The sequence below is a fragment of the Mesocricetus auratus genome, unplaced genomic scaffold, assembly GCF_017639785.1.
Source record: "Mesocricetus auratus isolate SY011 unplaced genomic scaffold, BCM_Maur_2.0 Super-Scaffold_15014, whole genome shotgun sequence".
NCBI classification, from domain to species: domain Eukaryota; kingdom Metazoa; phylum Chordata; class Mammalia; order Rodentia; family Cricetidae; genus Mesocricetus; species Mesocricetus auratus.
In genome coordinates, this window is record NW_024429186.1 from 84,205,194 (window position 1) to 84,231,943 (window position 26,750).

Sequence of the window (26,750 nt, forward strand, 5' to 3'; positions counted from 1 at the left end):
GGTTCAGGTGATTCGGTCAGTAACCCCAAAGCCCCAAACTAATTTTCTGCTTCTACTCAGAACAGGTGGCCACCATGTCATTGACTTTCTTCCTAGGTTGAGTTCCAGAACTTACACTGAAAGCCTAAGGGTTCAGAGTCCTGTGTATCAGTTACACCACACTTCTCTGCTGGTGAGAGGATTCTTTGACATCCTCATCCCTCTCTGGATCCTTCCATCAAAGACTGCTGGCAAACTAAGTCCCTAGCTATGGTGTCAGGTTACAGTGGAGTGTCAGCTTTGCCCGTGTGTCCTGAGCAGCAGCTCAGTCCTGGGAATGACCGGATGATGAGCGCTCAGGACAAGCTAGAGTCCTCACGCTCATCAAACACACAGAACAATGTCCCACAGACCTTCACTGAATGACCAGATCCACACTTTTAATGCTTTACCTGTAGCCTCCCTTAGTAGCATCAGAAAGGTGTGACCTTATTTCTCTTCCGCCAGAAGAGGGTCATTTGCTTGTACTGGATGCATGCTCAATGCATTTATACTCACAGCACCCAAAATGAACATGCCAACATGTACACACACACACACACACACACACACACACACACACACACACACACACGTACGGCACCTCCTCATGGAGGAGACAAAGAAATACAAAGCTGGACCCTGCCTCTCACCAGGTCCTTAGTATAGTATTTAATAGAACCCCTTCTCTTCCCAGCCAGTCTTGGACTAACTCAAGACAGTGCCCCACCCCTCAAAGCATGGACTCTCTGCCTACTCATTATAAACATAAACCACACCTATTGTTGGCACACAGCTTTTATCTATATGTAGATATCACAGACACATATTAACAATGCTCGGCTACTCTACTGTCCCAAACACATTGAATTCTTTTGTCTCACGACTACTTGTCACAGCGTGGTAACATTACAAGGGACAGGGAAATGGGGGCACACTGAGGAAGGGGAACTGTGGTCATTTACAAGAGCACATTCAACATTGTAACTGCTTCTTTTGTTCAAGAGTCACACTGAGTATGCTCTGGAAACAACAGCAGAGGGGCACTCAGGGCCTGTTCACCAAAGGGGTCATGGTTAAATAAGACCGGAATACACGGCCCTGGGCTCACACAGCACATGACAGCTGTGGAAATCATCTGCTCTAACTCCTGGCTAAAATAAGGAAACAGTCACCCAGAGAGAGTAAATGACTTCTTGTCTAAGGTCAGAGAGGTGTTTAGGAGTGGCCACATGGCCTCTCTTTGTCCTCCTGTCCACCAGTATTGAGTGAAATACGCCGTTTGCTGTTGATGGAGTCCAGGAATTCCTCACAGCTGGGATGCTAAGGAACTCAGGGAAAATGAGTTCTTAAGCACACTTTAAAAACATAGTAAGAGAGCCGGGCAGTGGTGGCACACGCCTTTAATCCCAGCACTTGGGAGGCAGAGGCAGGCAGATCTCTGTGAGTTCGAGGCCAGGCTGGACCGACAGCCTCCAAAACAATACAGAGAAACCCTGTCTCATAAAACAAAAACAAAAACAAAAACAAAAAAATAGTAAGAGAGATTCTTGAAAGGACAAGCAGGATGGGAGGTTTCATCTACGTCCTGGGAGCAGCATCCAATGCCACACACAATGGCCACCTGCAGTTCCAGCCCTACCTTATGTGTGTAAATCTGGGGGTCTCTCCCATGTGCCTCCCTGGGGGTGGGGATGGCAGGTTGTAGGGAAGTGCTTCCTCCAGCCACTTTCCTCCCCTCCTCTTGGCCATCATCAGAGGCTACCACCAGGTTACACAACAGTTTCAGATTAGTCCCATCTACTACTGCTTGCTGCAGACTTTCTCCTGTTTGCACGGACGAGGGCGAGCATGTGAGCAAGAGGACTGAGCTCCTACCAGCTCCTCTGTGTGCGGAAGCAGCAACCCCAGGCGAGTATACCCACAGCCCTGGACTGAGACAGACACCCGGCCACCCAGAGGGGAGCCCAGGGTCAATGGCTGCCCATGCATCCACCAGGTGCAGGAGTGTGCTTACCGCAGTGTGACTGGAAGACCTGTGGCTTGACGACCTGGTTGCAGGCACTGCACACGACCAGATAGAAGTCATCATGTGCCGGATAATGGCCAAACAAATGCATATCTGTGCGGAGAAAAAAAGCAATTGAGTCTCAGAAGGTGAGCATCTGCCTCTTGGAATTACTTTCAGGGACAGATTTTTGCAGGACACACATAAGAAATCAACTCTTTATTGTCTTAGAAAGAGTGACAGGTAAGCCTCATCTGAAGAGGAGGGTGGGTAAGCTGAGGCCTTAGCATGAGGGATTGCAGAAACCCCTCTAGAGGAGGGCAGTGGCTCAAAGTTTAAGCCAAGAAAGGAGGTTCTGCACATTGCTCTCGTGGCTTGGGTAGAACAAAGAAGCGACTGCAGTGAAGCTGTCAAGGGCCCAGAAGCGACAGCTGTGCACACTAAGGTAAGGATTTTGATCTTGATATTAAGAACAATGGAAAGCAGTTGAGTGTTTTGAAGCAGACATACAAAGCAATTAGAAAGCTACTGTGGGGAAAAAAAATCAGTGATGGGGCATTCACCTGAGACATAATGACTTTGTCCACATTCAACTTGTCCATGAGACCTCACAGCAGTGTGTTTCATAGTAGGCCATAAGTAGGAACCCAAATGTCCATCAACTGATGGATGGATAAACAAAATACAGAATAATGTCCATCTACAAACAGGAATGAGGGATGCTGCAACACAGATGAACCCTGGGAACATCCAAGGAAAAGGACGCAGACATGAATAAGAGGTAAGGGCTTACTGGGGACAATGGAAATTTCCTAAGATTGCTACTGGTAACACTTGCAAGACACTGAAAGCGTGGACTTACATACTTTAAATGGGAGATTTGTATGGCATTCTCAGTGAAGCTGTGAAACATATAAAGGCCAGTTCCGAGGAAACCTAAGGTCACATCCCATGGGCACTGAGTAGCAGAACCCAGAGGATTGCACACCACCTACTTCTTCACTGACGGGATCCAGGTGAGTCTCCTGGGCTCTGACAACACATGCAAGAAGGAGCCCCTGCTACACTTCCCTCATGGGCTAGCCTATTTACCAGATTCAGCCTGTATCTTAACTGAGAAGCCCACCCCAACATATGGCAGTTCCCCCAAATTCAGGCCAGAAGGATGGGGTGAGCTCCTGGTGCTCCTGGCAGCTAACCACCCAAAGGATGAACAGCCTAAAGGCTGCCTTTCAGCAAGTCCAGGCTCTTCATGCTGTTCCCAGACAGCCCTATTGTTTCTATAGTCACGGAGCCAGCACTGTTGTCCCGTGCGGGGATCCAGGCTGAAGTGCATCTTTAACTTGTGCGTACCTACAGGGTGTCATTCATCCCCGTGGGGACTGGCCTGTCCACTTCTACTTCTGTCTGAGTACATACCTCTGCCAGGGTCCTCAGAGGGGCTCTATCAGTCAGCATCCAAGAGAAAGCCCCAGAGCAGAGGCTGGGAGACAGAGTCTGTGATGGGCCCAGCAGGTGTAGGATCTGGCCTGAGCTACAGAACACAGTGGGCAGGTGGGAAGATGGGACTTTAGTTCATACAAGGGGCACACCACCTTCTGAGGGTTAACCACCAACACCATTCTTGCTTCACTGTTATTTCCAAGTTGCTTATTCTTAGTGTGTGTGCGCGTGCGTGTGTGTGTGCGCATGTGTGCGTGTGTGCGGGTGTGTGTACATCAGTGTGCATACACCTGCATGCATGTGGAGACTAGGGGTCAACCTAACCTGAGTGTCATTTCTAAGGCTCCATAAACCTTCCCCCCTCCCCCTCCCGCCTTTTGAGACAGGGACTCTCATTGGTCTGGAGCTTATAGGGTGGGCTGGCTACCCAGCTGTCCTGCTGGGATGTGCCTGTCTACCTTCCGCATGCTGGGGTCACAAACACTCCACAATGCCTGGCTTCTTATGTGGGGTCTAGAGATGGAGCATAGACTCTAATGCTTTCTTGGCAGCGCTTTACTCACTGAGGAATCTTCCCAGCTCCACAAAAGTATTGGTAAGAATTATTGGTGATCTTTACTCACAGCAAACTATCTCAAGGACAGTTTCTACCCAGGTTCATGTCTGTAAAGGTTAAGCCTTGTTTACTGGATGAGAATGAGGCTGAGTGGCCTTACAAGTCTTCTGTAATAGACTAAGTTACGAAGGAATAGAAAGATTTCACTAATCACACACACACACACACACACACACACACACACACACACACACACACACACACACACCCCTCTACTGGGTCACTGTAGGAGGCAGTGATTAGCCTGGTTCCAGGCTACGGTCTCCTAAATGTATATCCCCTCAGGCCTTTCATCAAAAGAAAATGCTCTTGCATTCTCTCTGCAGCTCTTTTGGCTTTGTACGGCCCTGCTCAGAGCACATCTCCTGTAAGAAGACCTGCATGTCTACTTGCTTATGCCTCAGAAAGCCAACCTGAGGGCTCCTCTGCAGGCTGTCCAGGGTCTGGGAAGCAAGATACATACCTGGCTGATGCAAAATAAAGGTCTTAGATTCCAGAAGACCCCCCCCCCAGACACACAAGACACTTCACACGGCTGGTGTTCAAGGTCAGTGTGCTATTTGATTAGAGTAATAAGGGCCAGGGATGAGAAAGAGAAAACAGAGAGGGTAGAAAACTAATGTGCCAGGCATAATGCTAGCTATTCAGTAGTCTCTCTCTTAATTTATCCCTAAATCAAAGCATTGGATGCACAGTTTTCAAAAACAGTGGTGTGCTGATGTGGGTTTGTACCAGTGTTTAAGAGCATGTGTCTTCCCAGCTCCACGTTCTGTAACTGAGGTAGTTTGAAATCAGCCCCAAGGGAATATCTATACCACAGAAATAGGCAAACAGTATGACTCAGGCCTTTTCTTTTGGAAGAGCTGTTGTTAAACACTTACCAGTTCAATACTCAATCTGAATGGGCAAAAGAGAAAGGTAAAATTCTCTGTGTGCCACACCTACTGGTAACTACCAAGTACATGCTAACGCATACCCTTTTGGAGTCTGTGATGTACAAATATTATCTCACTTATTCTTCATCATGAACCTATGAAATCAATGCTTCGCTTTCCAAGCAAGGGGATAAAGGTAAGAGCGACTTGTCAGACCTCCTAAGGCAGGATGAGATCACAGGCCACTGACTTCAAAGCCAGTGTTCTCATCCTTAGTGAACTGCAGCATCTTCAATAACAGAGTGGGGTCCCATTCTACAATCAAGAAGTCCATTTGGAAGGCTCTGTGGTTTGAACACGATTTTTCCTAAGATTGACATGAGATTTCACTGATTTTGTGTCAAGGCTGGGAGACAGTTGGACCTTTAACAGGTCAGAGCAGAGACTGTGTTTCTCATGGTAGTAGAGTCCATCTAGCAAAAGCAGGTTACTGGAGTCCATCCTTCATGCCTTCCCTCCTCCTTCTACTTTCTACCACATGACGACGCAATGCAAGCCCCCATCAGATGTAGCTGCCTAGCCCAGGACTTCCAGCCCTTAGAACTGTAAGTCAGAAGAAGCCTTATTTTATAATGACCTAAATCAGAAGGTTATCTAAATAACCAGCAGGCTCTGGAGACTAGTGAGTAGGTAGTGTATACACAGTAGATACTCTGGATAAGGGGTTGATCCACATGCTAGGTGAGCAAATAAAAACCTAACAACTATTTATTTCTGAAACTTTCCAGTTAATGTTTTGGACTGTTGTCAACCACAGGTAACTGAAACCATGGAAAGCAGGCCACTGAGTAAGAGGAGACCAGTGTATTTATAGTACAGAAGTCATCACTCACTACATTTCATACTCTCGACCTTTCCTTGGATAGCTAGCTGTATATACATACGTACTTACCTACCTACCTTCCTACATACATACATACATAACTACCTTCCTACATACATACATACATACATAACTACATACCTACCTACCTACCTACACACATACATACATTCCTACATACCTACATATATACATACATATCTACCTACCTACATACATACCTACCTACCTACCTACCTACCTACATACCTACATACATACCTACTTACCTACCTTCCTTCCTACATACATACATACATAACTACATACCTACCTACCTACCTACACACATACATACATTCCTACATACCTACATATATACATACATATCTACCTACCTACATACATACCTACCTACATACCTACTTACCTACCTACCTTCCTACATACATACATACATACATACATACATACATACATACATACCTACCAACCTACATACATACATTCCTACATACCTACATATATACATACATACCTACCAACCTACATACATACATACCTACCTACATACATACATACCTATATACATACATACCTACCTACCTACATACATACATACCTAATACATACATACATACATACACACATACCCACCTACCTACCTACATACATAACATACCTACATACATACCTACCCACCTACCTACCTACATACATACATACCTATCTACATACATACCTACCAACCTACATACATACATATATACATACTTACATACATATCCCTCGGGGCTCAACTTCCCCAGATATAACATGGAGAGCACTGTATTCATCACACCACACTGGGATATGGACAAACTTTGTGAACTAACATAAGATTATGTTTATGGCCTCAACTATTATCCCAAGAACTTCTGCACAACAGGGTCAAGATGGCATGCTCATCACTTCCTCCCTGTCTCTCAGGATCTCACCTGGAACTCCTCCATCCCAGATGGCAGAGGGGAGACACAAACAGCTCAGTAGATGCCAAGTTTGAGACGATAAAATGGTATCTACAAGAGTGAAGCTACAAGTCTGCGTTCCCTGAGCAGCTGATAACATGCTACTACAAAAGAAGTCAGTAGAATGGGGATAGTGTTTTGTTGGAGATAAACAGCTTTCTAAGGAGAATTCTTTTGCTGTGTGTGTGTGTGTGTACACACATACCAGTTTAGAGGCAACATTCTCTTGTTGAAATGGTTGCAGTCAGGGAAAGGGCAGACAGCATCTCACTATTTGTATAGCACTCGTTGCCAAGATGGGAAGACAGCTGGCTTTGTGGATTTGAGATCAGACTAGATGCCGTGCACTTTGGAATCTGTCCCTGGACCCCTTCCACGACTCAGGACTTTGACATTAAGAAGCAACAACTGGAGAAGGCCGGGGAGATGATGAGCCTCAGCAAGGACGGAAGGAGGCAGGATCCTTCCGCAGCGGAATCCTGCGTACAGCTCAGGATGCACAGGGAAGAAGCTGCCAGGAGCAGAGTGCTTTGAAGGCAGCTGAACAGCTTACGGGCAATCAATGCTACCTGTGCTCAGGAGAGGAAAAAACCACAGTGGGGAAGAAAGAAGACAAAACAGGCAACCTTGAATGTCAGCTTCATGGAAGAAATAATAAGGCCCTAGGAAATGGCCTTCACTTCCCCCAAAAGTCTTTCCAGGGTGGTGAAAGCACTCTAGGCACAACAAGAATTATAAAATGCCAAGGTGGCACAAGCTACGCGCGCACACACACACACACACACACACACACAGAGAGAGAGAGAGAGAGAGAGAGAGAGAGAGATATGCATATGCACATACACTATAGCATACTGAAAATAACTTTACAACATTTAAATACATTTCCCTTTAATTTCAGCACACTAAGCTGCTTTCCTAAAGGATGTGAGAGCCAGGTCTAAATGTTCTCTTCTCACTCTGGGCAGCAACTGCCCTCACGATGGTCAGAAGGCCAGTGCCACAGGGTTCCCTCGGAAAGCTCTCAGGGAGACAAGCTGGTGGCTGACGGCAGTTTTGATTCGTGGGCTTCCCAGGCATGAACCTGGGCTCAGTGACTCAGGGGAGCAGCCACTGTGGTTCAAGGATGAACGGAATGGCTGCAAGCAGACTCGAATTAGGTCCTAGGAGCCTCCCTTTTCCTATCGGTCTTCATGTGCTTCACTATGTGGTTTTCATTAACACCCTTTTTGTTAGTAGCATTTTATACATTTTAAATACTAAAGATGACAGGTGGGAAGCTGGGAGCTGGGAGACACAAATTTGTCTCCACTCTGCTATGACAGGGTGATTTTGCTAGCTAACTCCAGTGTCTCTTTACACTCGTGCAACAAAAGAGTCAAGAGTCTTCAAACCACCATGGACCTGACATTTCTTTCCCTGGCACTGTTCAGCTTCCCTCTAGGCAGAGCCTTTCAGTTTTTCAAAATTCAAAACCAACAAGATCTGGAAAGGGGAGCTGGAACCCGGTAAGAGAGGAAGCAGCCGAGCTATGAAGGCCAGGCATGAGCACAAGGTTCCAGCAGCCAGGCCCTGCTTTGCTCTCCTTCCCGGGCTGGGTGGAACACCTTTCCTGCCTGGCAGCCAAGTGCCAGGAAACACAGGGAGCAAGCAGAATCTCCTATACAACTATTTGAATCTCTTTTCTGGGTCCCCAACCCCAGAATAACACAGCCACTCAAGGCGCATGGAGGCCAAGGGGCCGCACTAAACCCCCGGAGTCTTCCTTGAGCTTTAAAAACAGTGCTGAGCCCTGGAGTTAGCACCCTGAGTTCAAGTTACAGCTCTATCATTTGGCATGGTTCTCAAAGCTGTGTTTCTGTCTCTGGAATAGAATGTGCTATTTGTGAAAGAGCTGGCACTCGATGGAGATTTCTACAGTCCTCTTATCTCTCAGAACCTTCTGACTCCTCCCCAGGGAAATGTTCTCCCTTCCCTCCAGCATACCCTCACTCAGCAGTGAGAATAGGACTTCTGGCTTAGGCCTCTGACTCACTGTGGTGAGGTCTTCTGGGGGAGTGGCTGGGTGATGCATTGCTCTTGATACCTTCAATGGCCAAATGGCCTGGCACACAGTAGGTGCTTAGTGAATGCTAACGAATCAACCAGGATGAAGTTCCCAAGACGATTTATTTCCCACCCTCCCCTATCTTCTCTCTCAAAGGAGACATAGCAAATGATATCAATTGCACTAATGTCCATGTTGTTACCTACATTACAAGGTCAATAATTTTATCAATTCATTTATTTTTTGAATTTTATGTATCTAAGGAAGTTCCAAGTGGGTCACATCAGTGAAGAGGGTTTGAGCACATCTCATCATGCAAAGTGTCAAATGGCTGAACCCTTGTAAAACTCAGTCACCGCTGTGCCCTGCTCTCAGCCTTAGTAAGGCCCCCTCAAAGCTGGCATTAGGGGTGGGCTTGGATGTTCCACTTTTTATTGCCTGATTCAAGATGCCTTTTACTTCAAGAGCATGGACTGTCTAGACTTCCGCCACCCTTCTTGCCTTAGCTCTGACCTCTGTGATCCGAGACCAGAGCACTCAGTTCAGTTCGGGGCACACTGTGTTAACCTTGGCCCAACCTGGCAGACAAGACTGCCAGCTCGGAGGTTAATTCTGTAAAGGGCTCCCCTTTGCCTATGCCTCACAAATCTAACACTAAAAATGCCAGATGCAAAACCCGTCCCAGTTCTTGCAAGCAGCTACAGGGACACCACACTCCACCCTGTCCACAGGGATACCCACCTTTATCCACCATCCTAGCCAGGCCCCTGCTTTAGCCTTCAGGACAGAGGAAGTCACTCTGTCAGGCTTCTGAGGTGTCCTGACCAAGACGTTTACAGTCAGCTGTGTAGACAGGACAGCCCCATTCCCCACCCCCATCCCCAATCACGTTGGTCCCATAGTCCATGATCTGTGTGAAGGCAAGGATCGGGAGGCACAGCGTGTCCAGCCCAGGGCCTGTCAAAAGCTGCACAGGCCACTGTGACTTGATCAGAGGAGAAAGATGCATCAGTTTATGGGGAAGGGTCTTAGACCATTTGCCTGGCTGCTGAGGGCACTTTAAAAACTGAGTAGAGAAGTCAATGGACTTTCTGGGATCATCACCAGACCCCACCCCCTTCTTTCTGTTTTTTAGTTTTTTGAGATGGGGCTTCTCTGTATAGCCCTGGCTGGCCTCCAGCTCATAGAAATCCACCTGCCTCTGCCTCCCAAGTGCTGGGATTAAAGGTGTGCACCACCAACACACGGCACTTATATTTTCTTTAGGGACTACAGTTTGGATACATATTTTCACAATATTCTAAGTCCTTCCTGGGATATTTTTTTCTCAACTCTTGTTCTGTAGGCTGTGTTTGTGTGTGTAGTGTCTATGTATGTATGTGTATATGTGTGTGTAGTATCTGTGTGAGTGTGTATGTGTATGTGTTTGTGTGTGAGTGTGTGTATGAGTGCGTATATGTGTGTAGTGTTTGTGTATGTATATGTGAATGTGTGTGAGTATACATGTGTGTTTGTGTGTGAATGTGTGTGTGAGTGTGTATGCGCATATATGTAGGTAGTGTCTGTATATATATCTGTGAGTGTGTGTATGTGAGTGTGCATGTGTTTGTGTGTATATGAGTGTGTATGTGTATATATGTGTGTAGTGTCTGTGTATATGTGAGTGCATGTGAGTGTGTTGAGTGTGTGTGTATATGTGTGTAGTATCTGTATATGCATGAGTGTTTGTGTGTGTGTGTGTGTGTGTGTGTGTGTGTGTGTGGTGTTCCTTACTCCAATTCCTAAAGTTCACAGAACTTTAAGAACCTGTTTGTATGAGGCCAGTTTCCAGCAAATTCTGGGGTGATTTCTACCATCCCCCTCTGGGTTGCTTCTTGAGGTCAGGCTGGGACTTCCAGCACAGCCTGTGGTATGTTCCCTGTTCCTATCCCCAAGGTCCTCTGAAGAGACCTCTGTGAGGTGGGGGTAGGAATCATAGTTCAAGAAACAGGTCAGTGGGTTTGGGAACCAGAAAGTAATGATGCCTATGATTTTCCTCACAAACAGGTTATGATCCGATGTGGTTTGAATGTCTCTCCCCAAAGTATACATACTGGAAACTCAATCCCCAGCACAACACTGTGGATTTCTTAGAGTTTTGTGGGTTACTAGGGCAGAGGACGAACACTGTTACCACAACAGTGAGACAGTTACTGCAGGAGTGAGTTCCTGACAAAGGGACACAGCCCGCCTCTTCCCTGCCCGCCACAGTCCTGTGGGACTTATGGTCTTCACTCTCTGGCCTCCACCACGAACAACCCAGCAGGAATGTCCAGGAACCCTCTGTTCCCCACATAACTCACCCCTTCTCCACACGTGCTCAGCCTCTGACCTCTTACTGTCTGAGGGTGGCTCTGGGTACACCTGTGCACTTATGACTTATTTACAGACTCAGGTGTTTGACAGTCAAATGACGACAGTCAGAAACCAGCTGAGACTTAAGTGAGTAGCAAGGAATCCAAAGCTGCCAGTCTTCCACCCGCCAAGGGAGTGCTGCAGAGATTCGGCTGCGTAGCCGGGACAGAGGAAGGAGCAACAAATGCCTGCTCTGCCCCTAGCTGACTATGCAGTAATAGCAAGCCACAGGACTGACCTCTCTGACTCTACCTGTCCCCTTCTGGAAGATAGCAGTCACACCTTTCCCTCTGAGACACCTGAGGCCCGTGCCGGCATCTTACAGACACTCAGCTGAGTTCCTGCAGAACTGAACTGAACTTTGCAAGCCTGAATTAGCCAGGTCATAAGCCAAAGACCCTCAGAGGAGCAGTGTTTCAGAGCTAATCCCATGCCATGCTTACAGCACAGACTATGGATACAGAAGCCTGTCTTTGATCCTGGTACCACCTCCATGGAAAATGGCTCTAGGCTCCAGTTTTGCCATCTGTAAAATGGGACCAGTAATAACAGCTTTTGAGTTGGGGAAGGATACCACCGCTGACCAGGGCAGCTCTCTGCCCATGTCAGAACCAGATTTTGGATGTTGTTCTGCAGCATCACAATGAGTGATGACAGGAAATCACTGTTAAAAGTCACTAGACCTTGAGCTTTCAAGTCCTCTAAGCCACTGGGTAAATCAGCAGTGGGGTAGGCATTCTTCACATGTGACTGTTATCTGCTAATGGCTTGCCACAGACAGATGTCTGGACTCCAGCTGTGGCGTCAGATCCCCTGGGAGATGGGGTCCAATGGGATACATTTTTATTTTATTTCATTTTACAGTTTGTTTATTAATTCTTTGCATATTTGTGTGTGTGAACATGTGCAGGAGCTTGTGCCTGTGGTGCTAAAGACTAAAGTCTGGTTCTTTGGAAGGGAAGCAAGTACTCTTAACCATAAGCCATCTTTCTAGTCCCAGCAGATGCATTTTTGACAAGTTCTTCAAGGGATGTGATAACACCTAACAGTATCCAATCATGTCATGACAGCTACTAAAGAGAAGACAAGTGGCCACTGGATAGCTTGGCTGCCCAGTACAGTCTGGTAACATGGGACTCCTGAACATTATGATACTATTACCAAGGGGCAGAGTCCTGTATATGGAGGGACATCTCTGAGGAACTCCTGGCACATGATTCCCTTCAGGCCAAACCTTCATCACCACCAGATAAACAACCCGATGGGACCTACAGTGCACAGGCAGAGTTCCTACACCAGGTTTTACTCTGGATTCAGGCCTGGGGTGAGTGGCTAACCTTCAGCCCCTTTATCAAGCCTGGAGTTCTCATAACCCTGACTCATCCACACACCCCCATTCAGATTTAGAAGGCCACCCATTAGAATCGCCAGGCCTGCAGTTGGTCCTGCTTCAGCAGATCCACTGGAGAAACATGGACCCTTCTGCTGAATTTCTCCACTCAGCAGTCAGGTGAGTAAAAGGAATTCAATTCAATTTTCCAGTAAATTCTACTATGTTCTGGAAGGACATGGTTTGAAAAATCTATTTTTTTGCTTTTATTTACTTAAGATCTGCATGTCTGGACATTTTTTATAGTGCCATGAAACTGCCACATGCTGAACACACACACACACACACACACACACACACACACACACACACACACCCTCGGGGGATAGACAGACAGACATCACACACACACAGAGACAGACAGACAGAAAGACATCTCATTACACACACAAACACACAGAGGGAGGGGGAGAGAAACAGACAGACATAACACACACACACAGACAGTCAGACATCTCATCACACACACACTCATACAGAGAGAGACAGACAGACATCTCATTTCTCTCTCTCACATACACACACACACAGACATCACATAAAGAGAGACAGACAGACAGACAGAGACAGAGATGGAGAGAGTTAAAAGAAAAGAAAAACAAAGATCCCACCTTCCTATAATAGTATCAACAACAGCACAGGTTCACATGCCAAAGGGACTCTACATCCTGACCTTAAGTTTCAGATGGCAGGAGGCCCTTCTAGCAGCCTGACTCTGGTGGTGACTGCCTTTTCCAGGGCTTCCCAGAGCCCACTCATGTTGCTTTCCCTGACTTCAGCACCATTTTTTAAAAAAATTTTATTATTATTTTTAAGTTTAAATTTAGATTAGAAACAAGGTTGCTTCACAAGTCAGTTCCAGGTCCCTCTCCGTTTCCCTCCCCTCCTCCCGTACCCTCCCCCTAACCCCCCCATTATCCCCTCATTTCCCCAGGGAGGGTGAGACTCATGGGGGTGTCCATAGTCTGTCATTTCATCCAGGGCAGGGCCTAGACCCTCCCCCAAGAGTTCAGGGTGAGAGTGCATCTCACATTGTTGGATGGGAGTCCAAAGTCCATGTGTATACCTGGGATACTGATCTACTGCCCAAGGATCAATAGATTTCCTAGGCCTCCTCACTGACACCCACATTCAGGGGGTCTTGATCAGACCCATGCTGGATTCCCAGGCTGATGCCTGGGATTCAAGAGTTAACCTTTGTCAGGTTAGCTGTTTCTGGGGGTTAAACCAGCCCAGTCTTAATCCCTTTGGTCATCAGTCCTCCCTCTCTGTTACTGGCTTTTTCAACACCATTTTTAAATCCAGAAACACAACTATCTTGCTAGCCATGCAAACTGCTGGGGGCTGAGGGCTCTGATGCATCATGGGATGATCTTGCTCCAGAAGGATCAAATGCCCAGATGAGAAGTTAAAAGCTCTTCAGTGTATTCATGATGTGGGAGTTGCCCATATTGGTGACCTTAGACCTAGTCCTAGTCCCAGATTTCTGTCCCTGCATCGGATCCATTTATTTGGGTCAGTATCCAGTCAACTTCAACTGAGACTCCACACACAAATTTCCCTCCTGACCCCCTAGCTGCCCCATCACCATCACGGGTGGACAGTATACGTGCATCCAAAGAATAGTAGGTGTGCATTCTTCTCCTCCCAGGCTCCCTAACAGCTTCCCATTGAACACAAGTTTACTGCGCCACACCTGAGTACCACTCTTTCAGGATTCTCTAAGGATTGATTCTTAGGCCCCAGCCAGACTAATGGAATTGGAAACTGTGAAGGTGAATTCTAGGTATCTCCATTTTGGAATAGAGCTCTCCAGGTGACTGTGCAGCTGTTTGGCCCTCACTGGGTAGGAGGGCCAATAGTTCCTCCCATAGGAAGAGCCTGTAGATTTGTGTTTATTAAGCCTGTAGATTAAGTTTAAATTTAGATTAGAAACAAGGTTGCTTCACAAGTCAGTTCCAGGTCCCTCTCCGTTTCCCTCCCCTCCTCCCGTACCCTCCCCCTAACCCCCCCATTATCCCCTCATTTCCCCAGGGAGGGTGAGACCCATGGGGGTGTCCATAGTCTGTCATTTCATCCAGGGCAGGGCCTAGACCCTCCCCCAAGAGTTCATCCTTTGATAAGCGGGGATGAGGAAAGGAAGAACACATGAAACTGCTTATTTGATTTGCTGGTCCAGCCACCTGATGCAGGGTTGCAACACCATCTCCTTCCTGATGCAGGGGAAGAGTTATCAGCCAGTCACAGGAAGCAGCCAGGAAGAGACCCTCTACAGGCAAGGAACCAGGAGTCCCACACCCTAAGCTTCAATAGTCAGGACTCCTGCCAGCTCTGGTCACATGGACAGAACTGGGAACTCCTTAGTCATACAACTCAGGCAGCCATAGCCCCAGCTGTGCCCCGAGGCTGACAGATGTGGCCTTTCGTTCTCACTTGGAGGCAGATGGCAGAGATTTCTCAGGATGCAGAAGACCCTCTCAAACCAAGACAAGCAAATCCCTAACCCTGAAGTAAGTAGACAGAAAGGGGCTAGCTGTCGTGCCTACAAAAGTGACCGATTAAGGGGGCTGCTGTGCCTCATTATCCCAGGCTTTGTGTGTGGAGGTGAAGAGCCAACAAAACCCATGTTTAACCAAGACTGAGAACACTGGCTGTGTGCCATGAAGAGACAAGCTGTGGTGAATAGAAAACACGTTGCCAGCCTCTCTCCATTCCAACTAAAGAGAAAGGGGCAACTCTGGAAGCCCGGAGTGTGCTAGGCTGACATCTCTACCACACCTGTTCTACATCAGGTGCTGGCCAGGAGCTGGGCTGGTAGACACTTAGGGGAAGATATATTGATGAAACATCATCAATCATGGCGGCCCGCCTTCACTTCATGCTCGGTTGTGCTGTGTGCTCTACACGACCATGTAGTTTAACCCTCTCAGCAGTCCACAGATAAGGAGCCAGATGCTTAGACATCAAGCTATTTGCTCTCCAGACCCTGGTTTGGAGTGGTGGAGCTCACATTTGAAACATGTCTGGTGACACACGACTACTAGGCTATTCTGTCTTTCCAAAGAGGCTCTAGTTCAGAGAAAGGGAGACAGGCAGAGAAGTGACCCAACTTTGAGGCCAGTTAGGATTTCACAGTATGGAGAAGCATTAACCAAAAGTGACCAAGAAAGCATGGAGCACACGCCAAGGCCTCGGTCTACACGAGCAGGCACGAGTCACCGACAACAGTGAACGGGGTGGACAGCAGATCTCACAGGCTGTGCTGCCACAGCAACTGCTGGAGAAGCAGAAGAATGGGAACTCAAGCTGAGGAGGGAGGGTGTTCCTCAGGAGGGCATTCGGGTGGGCTGTGGGAAGGAAAAGGGAATGTCTAAGGCTCCCTGGGTGGGTGAGAAGCAGGCAGCTGACAGCCCGTGTGACAGCAGAGAAAGCAGTTCCTACCCTACTGCCCTCCTCTCCTCACATGTCGGCTCAACACGCATTTGCTGTTCCTGCCATTGAGCAGGTATGACCCCTGCCTTCAAAGAACTCACAAGTGACTTAGGGAGGCAGGCCTAGACACAGAAGCCCACAATGCACTAGTCATCAACAAGGCATATAGAAAGGTCATGATGTTTGGGGGCAAGTCAGGCCTCACCATGGTGGCCCAGAGTTGGGTTCTGAAAGATGAGCATGAGTCCCGGAGGCCACGTATATGTGTTGTGGGGTTCCCCAAGGAGGCCATGTGCAGGGGAGGGGGAGTGCCCCAAGCAGAGGCAAGAACAGGAACACACACATTTGGTCTGACAGGTGTTGTGGTAGAGAAGATTCCGGGAAGAAGGGCGGGCCTGCCAGAGAGTGGGAAGCACCGAGTACCGTGTCCCAGTGTATGAGACAGAGTGCAGAGAGCAATGGTTAGGTTTTCTTCAGAAAGCAATGCAGGGCTGATGAGCCAGGAAACAAGGGGCCACCGTAATGTCTGTGAGTAGCGAGTGCACGTGCAGGCAATGGCTGAAGGAACGGAGAAGACAGACGACCTGGAGACTCTTGGCAGCGGTTACTGTCTTCTGACTTGGGCTTACTGGAAAGAGGGGAGGCGGGCAGGAATGCTGCAGGAAGGGATGTCATGCTACACTATGATCCAAGACGTGTCCAGGGCCTGTGTGAGGCCCTAGAGGACAGTGTGAATAGGGAAGAGCTCTGAGAGAGGATGAGGGTTAGATGAGTCCTGAGAGAGGGAATGAGACATCAGGCTGCTCTCTTTGCTGTAGGAGCACAGAGCACAATGGCTGTCTGTAAGTAAGTCAGGAAGGACCCCCCAATACACACAGACACACACACAGACACAGACACATACAGACATACACACATACAGATACAGACACACACACACAGACACACACACACACACACACACACACACACACACACACACACACACACACACACACACCGAGACACCCTGAGCTTGAGCGGCCAGCCTCCACAGCTGAGAGAAATAGCATTATCAGATCAGTCACACAGCCCACGTCAGACTAAGACATACAAGGAGGACAAAGTCGCTCTGCACCTGTGGAGTCTGAGTAACTGATCTGTTGTTCAAGGAGGCAAGCTAGATCCAGAGAGAGGGAAGGAGGATTTATGAGGATACAGATGAGATGGCCCAGAGTCAGAAAAATGACAGCAGATACCCTGTGAAAATTGTTTCAGGATATGGGGACCACCAAAACACAGAGACGAAAGAGGGAACGACACCCCAGAAAAGCTGGAGCTAACGTGTGACAAACAGCAAAGGAAGCAAGCATCAGCTGCCCAGAGAAGTCAGGCTGCACGGATGCTGCACCCAGCCTGTGTCCCTGGCGGTGAGAAGCCAACACTTTCCAGGGAGAAACTAGAGTACAGATGCCAACTGTCAGTTGCTGGCATGAGTGGTCTGTCTCATCCGTTTCCATTTTAAACAACCTACACTGCAAGAAGGATTAAGCAGGCAAGAAGCCAGCAGACTTTTCTTCTCCTATCCAGAGTCTACCCAGCCACTTGGGACTGGAAGTTGGAGGGGCTCAGCGAAGCTCCCCGTGTGTGGAAAACTACCCCGTCACCATGGAGTGGCACTCCCCAGCCTCCTGCTTACAAGTAACTTGCTGTTTCCATAATGATGTCAACACTGTAATGTAGATCACATGGAGACCACCTGCTTTGCAGCATCAATAGGCTGAGGATCCTTTTGGTTAGTTAATCCAGTGTACAGGTGAATAATTGCGTGTAAACAGTGGGTACCATTCCCAGCATGCTGAGCTGTCTGCCTACTTCAGAAGGCGTCATCCTGAATCTAGCCACCCATGCTGACTGACCTTGCCCACCTGCCTCAGACATGGCTTTCTAGGAGCAACTGCTGTGGGAACGACCCTTGGGTGTTTACTCTTGAGAAGCACATGCTCCTGAGTGTCACACTGGCACAGAGCTTGATCACATGACTTGCACTGACCAATGGATCCTATGCAAATGTGATACAGGCAGAAAACTCTTGTGCACGGGCACAGAGTGGTTGGCTGCCCTCTCACCCTTTTTGGAAGCCTGGCATTTCACACAAATAAGCAGAGGCTGGCCATAGCAGAGTGGACGAGGAAGAGCCTGTGCTGCCCGAGCTTCTCCAGGCCAAATGGGCAACACTGGCTTTGAACTCCTAACCCTCCTGCCTCTATCTTTCAAGTGCTGAGATCACAGGAATGTGCCCACATAGCCAGTCTGTGCTTGCAGTCTGAAGTCATCAAGATTTGGAGGAGTCCCTCCAAGACTCAGCGAGCACTGTACTCAAGGAGGCACAGGGAGTGCGCACTGGAGAGGGGTAGAGTAATAAAGACTGCTACCTTTCTGGTAGGGCTTGGCCACAGGGTTCTTCACTCGTAAGGTACCTACTCATCCATCCCCGAGGCTTAATGGTTGCTGGTGAGGACAGAGTGACATCTTCTTCTTCTTCTTTTTTTTTTTTTTTTGTTTTTTTTTTTTTTTTTTGAGACAGGATCTCTATGTAGCTCTGGCTGTCCTGGAACTCGCTCTGCAGACCAGGCTGGCCTCGAGCTCACAGAGATCCACCTGCCTCTGCCTCAAAAGTGCTGGTATCAAAGGTGTGCACCACCACTGAAAGGTTCAGGCATTACGCTGGCCTGCCCTGTTACCTGGCAGGATGCGCTCAGGCAACACTCTGGCCAGCCCAGAGTTCCGTGAGAACCAGGCAGGTGCAAAGGACCCCTTTAAAGGACTGACCCCTGCCCGTTTACGCTCTCTCGCTCTCTTCCTCTCTTACTCTTGCTCTTCCTCTCTTCCTCTCTTGCTCTCTTCCTCTCTCTTGCTCTCTTCCTCTCTTCCTCTCTTGCTCTTACTCTGTCTCTCTCTCTTATCTCTCTCTCTCTGCTCTGCACGGGTTGGTTACCTCTCACCCCCCTTCTCCCTCCCCGTCCACCAATAAACTCCACGTGGGATCGTTGAGTTGCGGTCTGTGTCTCCTTACTGGATAAACCTAAACATTTTAACAACAACCACCACCTGGCTAAAAATACATTTTCTTCAGTGGTGTAACCACCAGTAAGTTGCCCATACTCCTGTAAGTAAATAACCCATTACCTATGTTCCTATAAGCAGCCCTAATTAAAATCATTTGGAGACAAAAAACAAAACAACTACAATAAACAAAATGGAAGTGGAAGGGGAACTAGTTCAGAAAAGGAGTGAGCCTGGGCTGGGGAGACAGGTCCAGTGGGTAAGGTCCTTGCTGTACAAGCATGAAGGCCCGAGTTTGGATCCCCTGTACTCAGATAAAATGCTGCGAGTAGTGGTACACAGCAGCACAAGAGGCAAAGCAGGCGGGTCCCAGGGCAGGGACCACTGGCCAGTCAACCTAGCCATTCAGTGACATTCAATGAGACCCTGCTTCACACAACAGGGTGAAGAATGGCAGAGGAAGACAAGCAACACTGACTGACCTCTGGTCTCCACACCCATCCCCACCTGCGGTGGTCTGAATGAGAATGCCCCATAGACTCCGATATTTCAATCCTGGTCTCCAGTGTGTAGAACTGTTTGGGGAGAACTGTGAGCCAGCCTTGTTGGAGGAGGTGTGTCACTGGGGATCAGCTCTGAGGTTTCAAAAAACTTCTTATCATTCCCAGTGTTAACTCTCACTGCCTCCTGCTTATAGATCAAGATGTGGGCTCTCAGGTGTTTCTGTCGCCTTCGATCTGTCATAGACCTTAGCCCTCTGAAACCATAAGCCCAGTCAATGCAACTCTCATGAACTGCCTTGGTCATGCTATTTTATCACAGAAATAAAAAAGAAACTAAGCAATACACCACCCAAGAATATACTGTTCTGGATTTGAAGGGTCACTGTGCTCTTGCAAGAGTGTCTCTATTATCTCCCCAGGGCACCACGTTATTTTGTAACGGGTGGCAGTAAGACACACTACAGTGACACTGTCCACACAAGTGTTTTCTACTGAAGAGAAAGGAGGCTGGCTTTCTAGGAAACCCACTGCAAAGACATCAAGGCATAAGAGGGCACAGAGGGTCTCTGGAGGACAAGATCCAGCAACCACCAGCATCCCTCAGCAAAGAAGCCAGGAGATGCAAGCTGGTCCATGGCACATTGACAGTGTGCCGCCATCCCTTCCCTCCTTCAACCTGCACCATTTTCTGTGTGCTGACTAACTGGGGGCAGCTCCAGGATGTGAGGAAAAGCACCCCCTTGAAAGCCCAGGCAGGGAAGTTCTTGCTCAAAGGACAGAAGACAAACGCTTGCTAGGCTGTCCCTTTCCCCAAGCACATTTACACAGGGAGGGGGAGGAAGAATGAACCAGGGCAGGGGTGTCCAACACTGTGAAAAATGACTTTTAGCTTGGCTTGTTCTAATGAAGCCTGAAATTCAGACGATTCTTTGGTGTGCTCTCTGTTGGTGAAGCCCTAGGGGCCACACCATCAGGAGTACCAATGTCTGGATGATTTATTCCTCAGTGCTCATCCTGTGGGTCACAGAAGAGATTCACAAGAGCATTTTCTCCCCAAGCAGTGTGGGTGCAACTCTAGGTACCGTGTGACCTGGGTTTTGGTGGTAGTAGTTTTGGAGGTTTTTTGTTTGTTTTGTTTGGGTTTGTTTATCCAGACAGGATTTCCCTGGCTGTCCTAGAACTCACTCTGTAGACTGGGCTGGCCTCAAACTCAGAAATCCACCTGCCTCTGCCTCCTGAATGCTGGATTAAAGGTGTGCAACACTACTATTTGGTGTCTCTCTTTTTTAATCACATTTATCATTTATATGGGGAGGGAAGCTGTGTGCACACGCCATACTGTGCTTGTAGAGGTCAAAGGACACCTTTCAGGGGGTTCTCCCCTTCCACTGTGTGGTTCTGGAGTAAATGCAGTATGCCACACTTCCACTCTGTGGTTCTGGAGTAAATGCAGTATGCCACACTCCAATCTGTGGTTCTGGAGTAAATGCAGTATGCCACATTCCACTGTGTGGTTCTGGAGTAAATGCAGTATGCCACACTCCACTGTGTGGTTCTGGAGTAAATGCAGTATGCCACATTCCACTGTGTGGTTCTGGAGTAAATGCAGTATGCCACACTCCACTGTGTGGTTCTGGAGTAAATGCAGTATGCCACACTTCCACTCTGTGGTTCTGAAGTAAATGCAGTATGCCACACTCCACTGTGTGGTTCTGGAGTAAATGCAGTATGCCACACTTCCACTCTGTGGTTCTGAAGTAAATGCAGTATGCCACACTTCGCTGTGTGGTTCTGGAGTAAATGCAGTATGCCACACTCCACTGTGTGGTTCTGGAGTAAATGCAGTATGCCACACTCCACTGTGTGGTTCTGGAGTAAATGCAGTATGCCACACTCCACTGTGTGGTTCTGGAGTAAATGCAGTATGCCACACTCCACTGTGTGGTTCTGGAGTAAATGCAGTATGCCACACTCCACTGTGTGGTTCTGGAGTAAATGCAGTATGCCACACTTGGCAGCGAGTAGCCATACTTGCGAGCCGTCTTGCCTGCCCTATAATCTAAGTTTTGACAAATGGTGTGACACTGAACTCTGAATAGGATAAAGTGCTCTGGGTTCCAAAGGCCTGCTTCAGATCACCATCTGACACTGATGAGATTTGAAGCCCTGCGTAAGCCCTTCATCTTGAAAACCTCAATGTAAGAAGGGGCCAATAAATAACATTCATTTCTTATTGAGGTTAAAACTCCTTATGAGGCAGAAACAGCAGTATATAGCTCTGTATTCTTAAGTATAAGCACCATGCTTCACACGAGTAGTCTTCAACTGCTGCTGTACATACTGACACTGTACCCGTTGTACGGCACATTCCTATTCCCTTCACAGCCCCTGGAATCTCCATTCTACTTCCTGCTCCCGAGTTTGAGAACCTTCGATACCACATGATGGAATTATAATTCAGTGTTTATCCTTCTGTGTGACAGGCTCATTTCACTGGCTCAACATCCTCCAGGTCCAAGCACACTATATTCTTAGAATAATTTCATGACACTCCCTGTCTGCATGGTAGCATAGATATTATTAGTTAATTATCATTTAATAAGATGGCATGTAAGCAGAGACATGACAGAGGGGGGCAGTCACAAGGCAGGGGCACACACTGTGGCAATACTCAGGCACAAGGCTCCTCGGTTAATGGGAAGGTTTCAGGGACAGAGTTCAGGAATTACAAGTCAGAGTGGCTGGCCAGAGAACATCGGTGCTGGCACACACCTATGATTATCTAAAGACACTGAGGCAGGAGGATTTTGAGCTCTAGCTACCTTGGGCTACATAGTGAGTGAGTTCGACCCAGCCTGAGATAATAGCAAGACCCTGTCTCAAAACAGTCAAAAACAAAAGACATTTGCCCTCAGTGCCAGAATAAAGGAGCTAGACTGTCATGGACTAAGGACACAGGTAACAACTGAGAGGCATAGACTCATGTTCAACAGCGAGATGACCTCATGGCTAAGTTTGGTGGCCCTTTGTAGCTGGAACCAGGGCAGTGGAAGGGACTGGGAGAAGTGGCCTCCTCTTGACCCTGGCCCTGTAAGGTGGGCAGTGTCTTGGTGCACTGGTGGTTGAGGAAGCATGTGTGCATACTGTACTAGATTCCATTCAGAGAAAGACACAGCTATCAACTGGCCTGGAAGGGTTGCAGGAATGACTGAACTCCTTCAGAGATGTGTGTAAACTCTTAGCCCTGACCCTGTGACTATTGAGCCAATATCCTTGAACTCAGTATTCTTCCTTCCTTGACCTCCAAGTTGGGCAGGTCGGGACCACTAGTGTGCAGAGTCACGTGGGACCAATGCTAGAATCAGACTCTAAGAAGTAATCGCAGTGAAATGGGTAACAGTGTAGACCCTATTCGAACACGACTACTGTTCTCATAGGAGGAGGAGAGACAAGCCTGCATGAGAGAAGATACTGTGAACATGCACAGGGAGAAGGCCACAAGGAGACTCCTGACAGCATCACCTAAGTGACAGACAGGGCACAGCCTCTCCTACAGTCAAAGGGGAAGCAGGCCTGCCGACGTCTGGACTTGGAACTCCCCCCTTCCAGAGCTGTGAGAGAACAATTTTGTGATTTTCAGCCAAAGTTTGTAGCACTTTGTTGTGTCATCCCTACCAGACACAGTGCAGAAGCCCAGAAGAGAGAGGCTTTAACATGATAAGGATGGGCGTATCATTTAGGCGGTGGCATGGGTCCTGAGCTCAGGATGAGAAGCCCAGACTGGAGACAGAAATTTTGGGTACGTGTGCAAACAGAGCAGGTTTAAAGCCGTGGTGCTGGCTGAGGCCAGCAGGAGATGGAAATATGAGAAAGGAGAGAACCAAGGCCAGAGCCTGGGGTACTCCAGAGCAGAAACAGAAGAAGTGGGATTTAAGATGGGCGCACTGCAAGGTGGGAGGAACCATGGACAGCAGAAGCCTGGGGTCGGCATTCCTCTTCTGCTCCCACTGTCCTGGGGCCAAGGCCTTCCTCCTGGCCTCCCCAACATCCAGACTGCTTACCTCACAGTGAGCGCTCACTGGGCCACTCAGCCGAGCATGGGCCACTGCCTTTACTTCCTGTGGCCGCAAAGTGCCACTTCCGGTGCTTCCTTCCTCTTGTTTGTTTGCTATATCCCAGCCCAGGCAGAGGAAGCGCCCTGCGCCCCCCAGCGCACCCCACGCACAGTGCTTTGGCACGCGGCAGGCTCCCAAGCAGTATTTGCAAGATTAATGAACCAGAGACGGTCTCCTCGCAGGCACACCTGAACACTGAGAAAGCCGTATCTTTTCCTGTACTTGTTCAATTGATTTCTCACTCTCAACAGGTGGGTTTTACATATTTTCCCGTGAACTTTCATTTTGACCTACACAACTCAGACAAATGAGATGTCTAGGAGTCTTGGTTTCTTTCAGTCGAGACTGGTTTTCAAGCTTTGCTGTTGGTCACAGAGCTGTACGAATATACCATCAGTTACAGCTAATACAACCCCTAAAAGTGCCGGTGCAGCAACGACTGCTGCTGTGTTCCCCACAGCTGTCCCTCAGGCTTCACCCTTTCGTCCCAGACTCATGCCTTGACACTGCTCTGCTGTGGGGGGCTTCTGCGTGAACACAGAAAGATCTGTCTCCTACGACCTGCATATAAAAGCGGCCCCAAAGGCTCAAGTGTTGACAGTTTGGCCCCAACTGATGGAACTACTGGAAAATGATTGCATCATGAGGGTGCTAAGCTCATCACTGAGTGAAGCAATTGATGGATTTACAGCCTGGCTGGAGAAAGTGGAGCCCTGCGTTTGGAGGGCAGATCTCATCCAGGACCTCTCATTTTCCTCTCCTTCCTGTCTGCTTCTCTGTCACCAGAACAGGGTCTCTACTACCCCTTTCCCATGATGCTCTGCCCTACTCCAGGGACCAAGTGACCCCGGGCTGAAACCTCTGAAACCACTAGTCAAGATAAACCTTCCTTTTAGTAAGCACACAGCCCTACCTAAACTAGAACCAGGGGGAACCTTCCAGCCTCTAATGCATCCACCTGCCTATGATGGTATGGGGAGCCCCTCTCTTCTGATGACTTCATGAGCTCTTGCTAAAATACCTTGCTTAAAACAGACTGAATCACATGCCCTGAGCATCCAGCTGAGAGACTCTGGGGGAGGAAACAGCCTCTCTCTGGTGTAAAGCGTTCATGGTAAACCCAGTAGGCTACTAGGATCACCAGCTTTCTGCCTAGTGGTTTCAGTCGTGTAGTCTAGACATTCTCTTCACCTCTAAAACCTGAAACTAAAATATAAGACCTTTTGTGATAGGAATACAGAATGGAGGACTGAAGGAGAAAGGATTGGAAGGAGGAGAAACTATCTATTAGGGCTGCTTTTTGTTTTTTTTTTTTTTTTACCCCTTCAGGGTCTACATGTGAGAAATCTGAAAGCTAGTGTAAGAACAAAATATTACATTTTAAGTTTTAATTACATTGCCTTAAGAGATCCATGAAATAAAAAGGTCGATGATATACAAGCCCCTTGCCCAAGGACAGATAGAATTCTGGGATCTATTGTTTATGGGAGGTAACAGCCACATGTTTTCATGTTTTCACTCTCCAAACACATGTGGGCAGGAGGTTTACAGGCAGGAAATACGTCAGGATGTATGCTTGCTCCTGACTGGACATAATGGGAAATGCAATGAGTTATGGGTTTTCCTTCCTAATACCCTGCAAACCTTGACTCAGAGCCATTTTCTGGAAAGCTAGAGATGGACCTGGTCAGAGTCCATCCACCTGGCCAGGATTTAGTTAAAGCTTGCTTCAAATTTGGCTTTGAATTGTGCTGGTGGTTTTATTCTTGATTGCTGGCATTAACACTAAGCAGGCCAGATCCATTAGAATAAAGTCAGGTATAACTACACATGCATTAAGCAGCCCAGATCCATTAGAATAATGTCAGGTATGTTTTTAATGGTGCTTCCTTCTGAGATCAGTTTTATTGTTGTTGTTTATTTGCTTTACTTTTCCCCTCTGTTTCTTAACTCCTTCTGTATTTCAGTGATTCATTAACTCAAAGGTGGGGAATACTTTAAAATGCATATATGAAAGATTACAAAGGACGATGAAAGAATGGAAGACTGAGGAGGAGGAGGCCAGAGGAGTTGGCAGAGATGTAGAGTCCTTAGTTATATAATGCAGTTATTTTATTCACTTTTTTTTTTTTTTTTTTGGTTTTTACGAGACAGGGTTTCTCTGTATTGTTTCGGAGGCTATCGGTCCAGCCCGGCCTCGAACTCACAGAGATCCACCTGCCTCTGCCTCCCGAGTGCTGGGATTAAAGGCGTGCGCCACCACCGCCCGGCTTATTCACTTATTTTTGAGATAGAGTCTCACTATGTAGACCAAATTGGCCTTGAACTCACAGGGATCTGCCTGCTTCTGGGGCTGGGATTAAAGATGTGTAGCATTGTCGGGCAGTGGTGGCTCATGACTTTAATCCCAGCACTCGGGAGGCAGAGGCAGGTGGATCTCTAAGAGTCCGAGGTCAGCGTGGTCTACAGACTGAGTTCCAGGATAGCTACAGAGAAACCCTGTCTCGAAAAAAAAATGTGTAGCATTGCACCCAGCTACCCAGCTTCCTTGAATAGTTTAAAAGGTAACATTTTAATTTGCCTCGCCTTCTCATGGCTAGACAGTCAGAAAAGATACAGAAAATTTGATGTAAAAATAAATTCTTTAAATAAGAAGAAAATGTTCTGAACAGCCTCTTCCTGGGGTTTCGTGTTTTATTACTCTGTTTCAGAGAAATTGCCAATCGGGAACAATCAGTTCACAGGCCTGTTACAAAACACCATTTACTGGGAACTGTAAGGACAAGGTGGCCTCTAAAAGGAGGCAGGGGGTTGTAGGTGGGACTGATCCTCTCTAGGAGAGGGACTCACAATGCTCTCCCTGTCCTCTGTCCCTATCACCTTTGTCTCCTCAGGGGAAAGCCATCTTTTCTTAAACAAATGAAGATGTGTGTCTGACTTTCTGCAGCTGCCTCCTTCTATCTGGAGAACCAGCTATTATGGAGTGAACAGAAGA

At 47.8% G+C, this 26,750-nt stretch overlaps 1 protein-coding gene across 12 annotated transcripts in view; it reads right to left on the bottom strand.

The window, feature by feature from the left end:
• Atxn7l1 (ataxin 7 like 1) overlaps positions 1 to 26,750 on the bottom strand; it is a 225,631-nt gene that overhangs the window by 146,096 nt on the left and 52,785 nt on the right. For 7 of the 12 annotated variants that reach the window (XM_040743280.1, XM_040743278.1, XM_040743290.1 and 4 more), the window contains one exon: positions 2,036 to 2,140. In XM_040743280.1, the coding sequence (XP_040599214.1) occupies positions 2,036 to 2,140 (105 nt within the window). Of the gene's footprint in view, positions 1 to 2,035; positions 2,141 to 2,589; positions 2,767 to 3,445; positions 3,654 to 26,750 lie in introns of those variants that run through there. The other 5 variants (XM_040743276.1, XM_021230731.2, XM_021230725.2 and 2 more) reach the window with 2 other exon arrangements.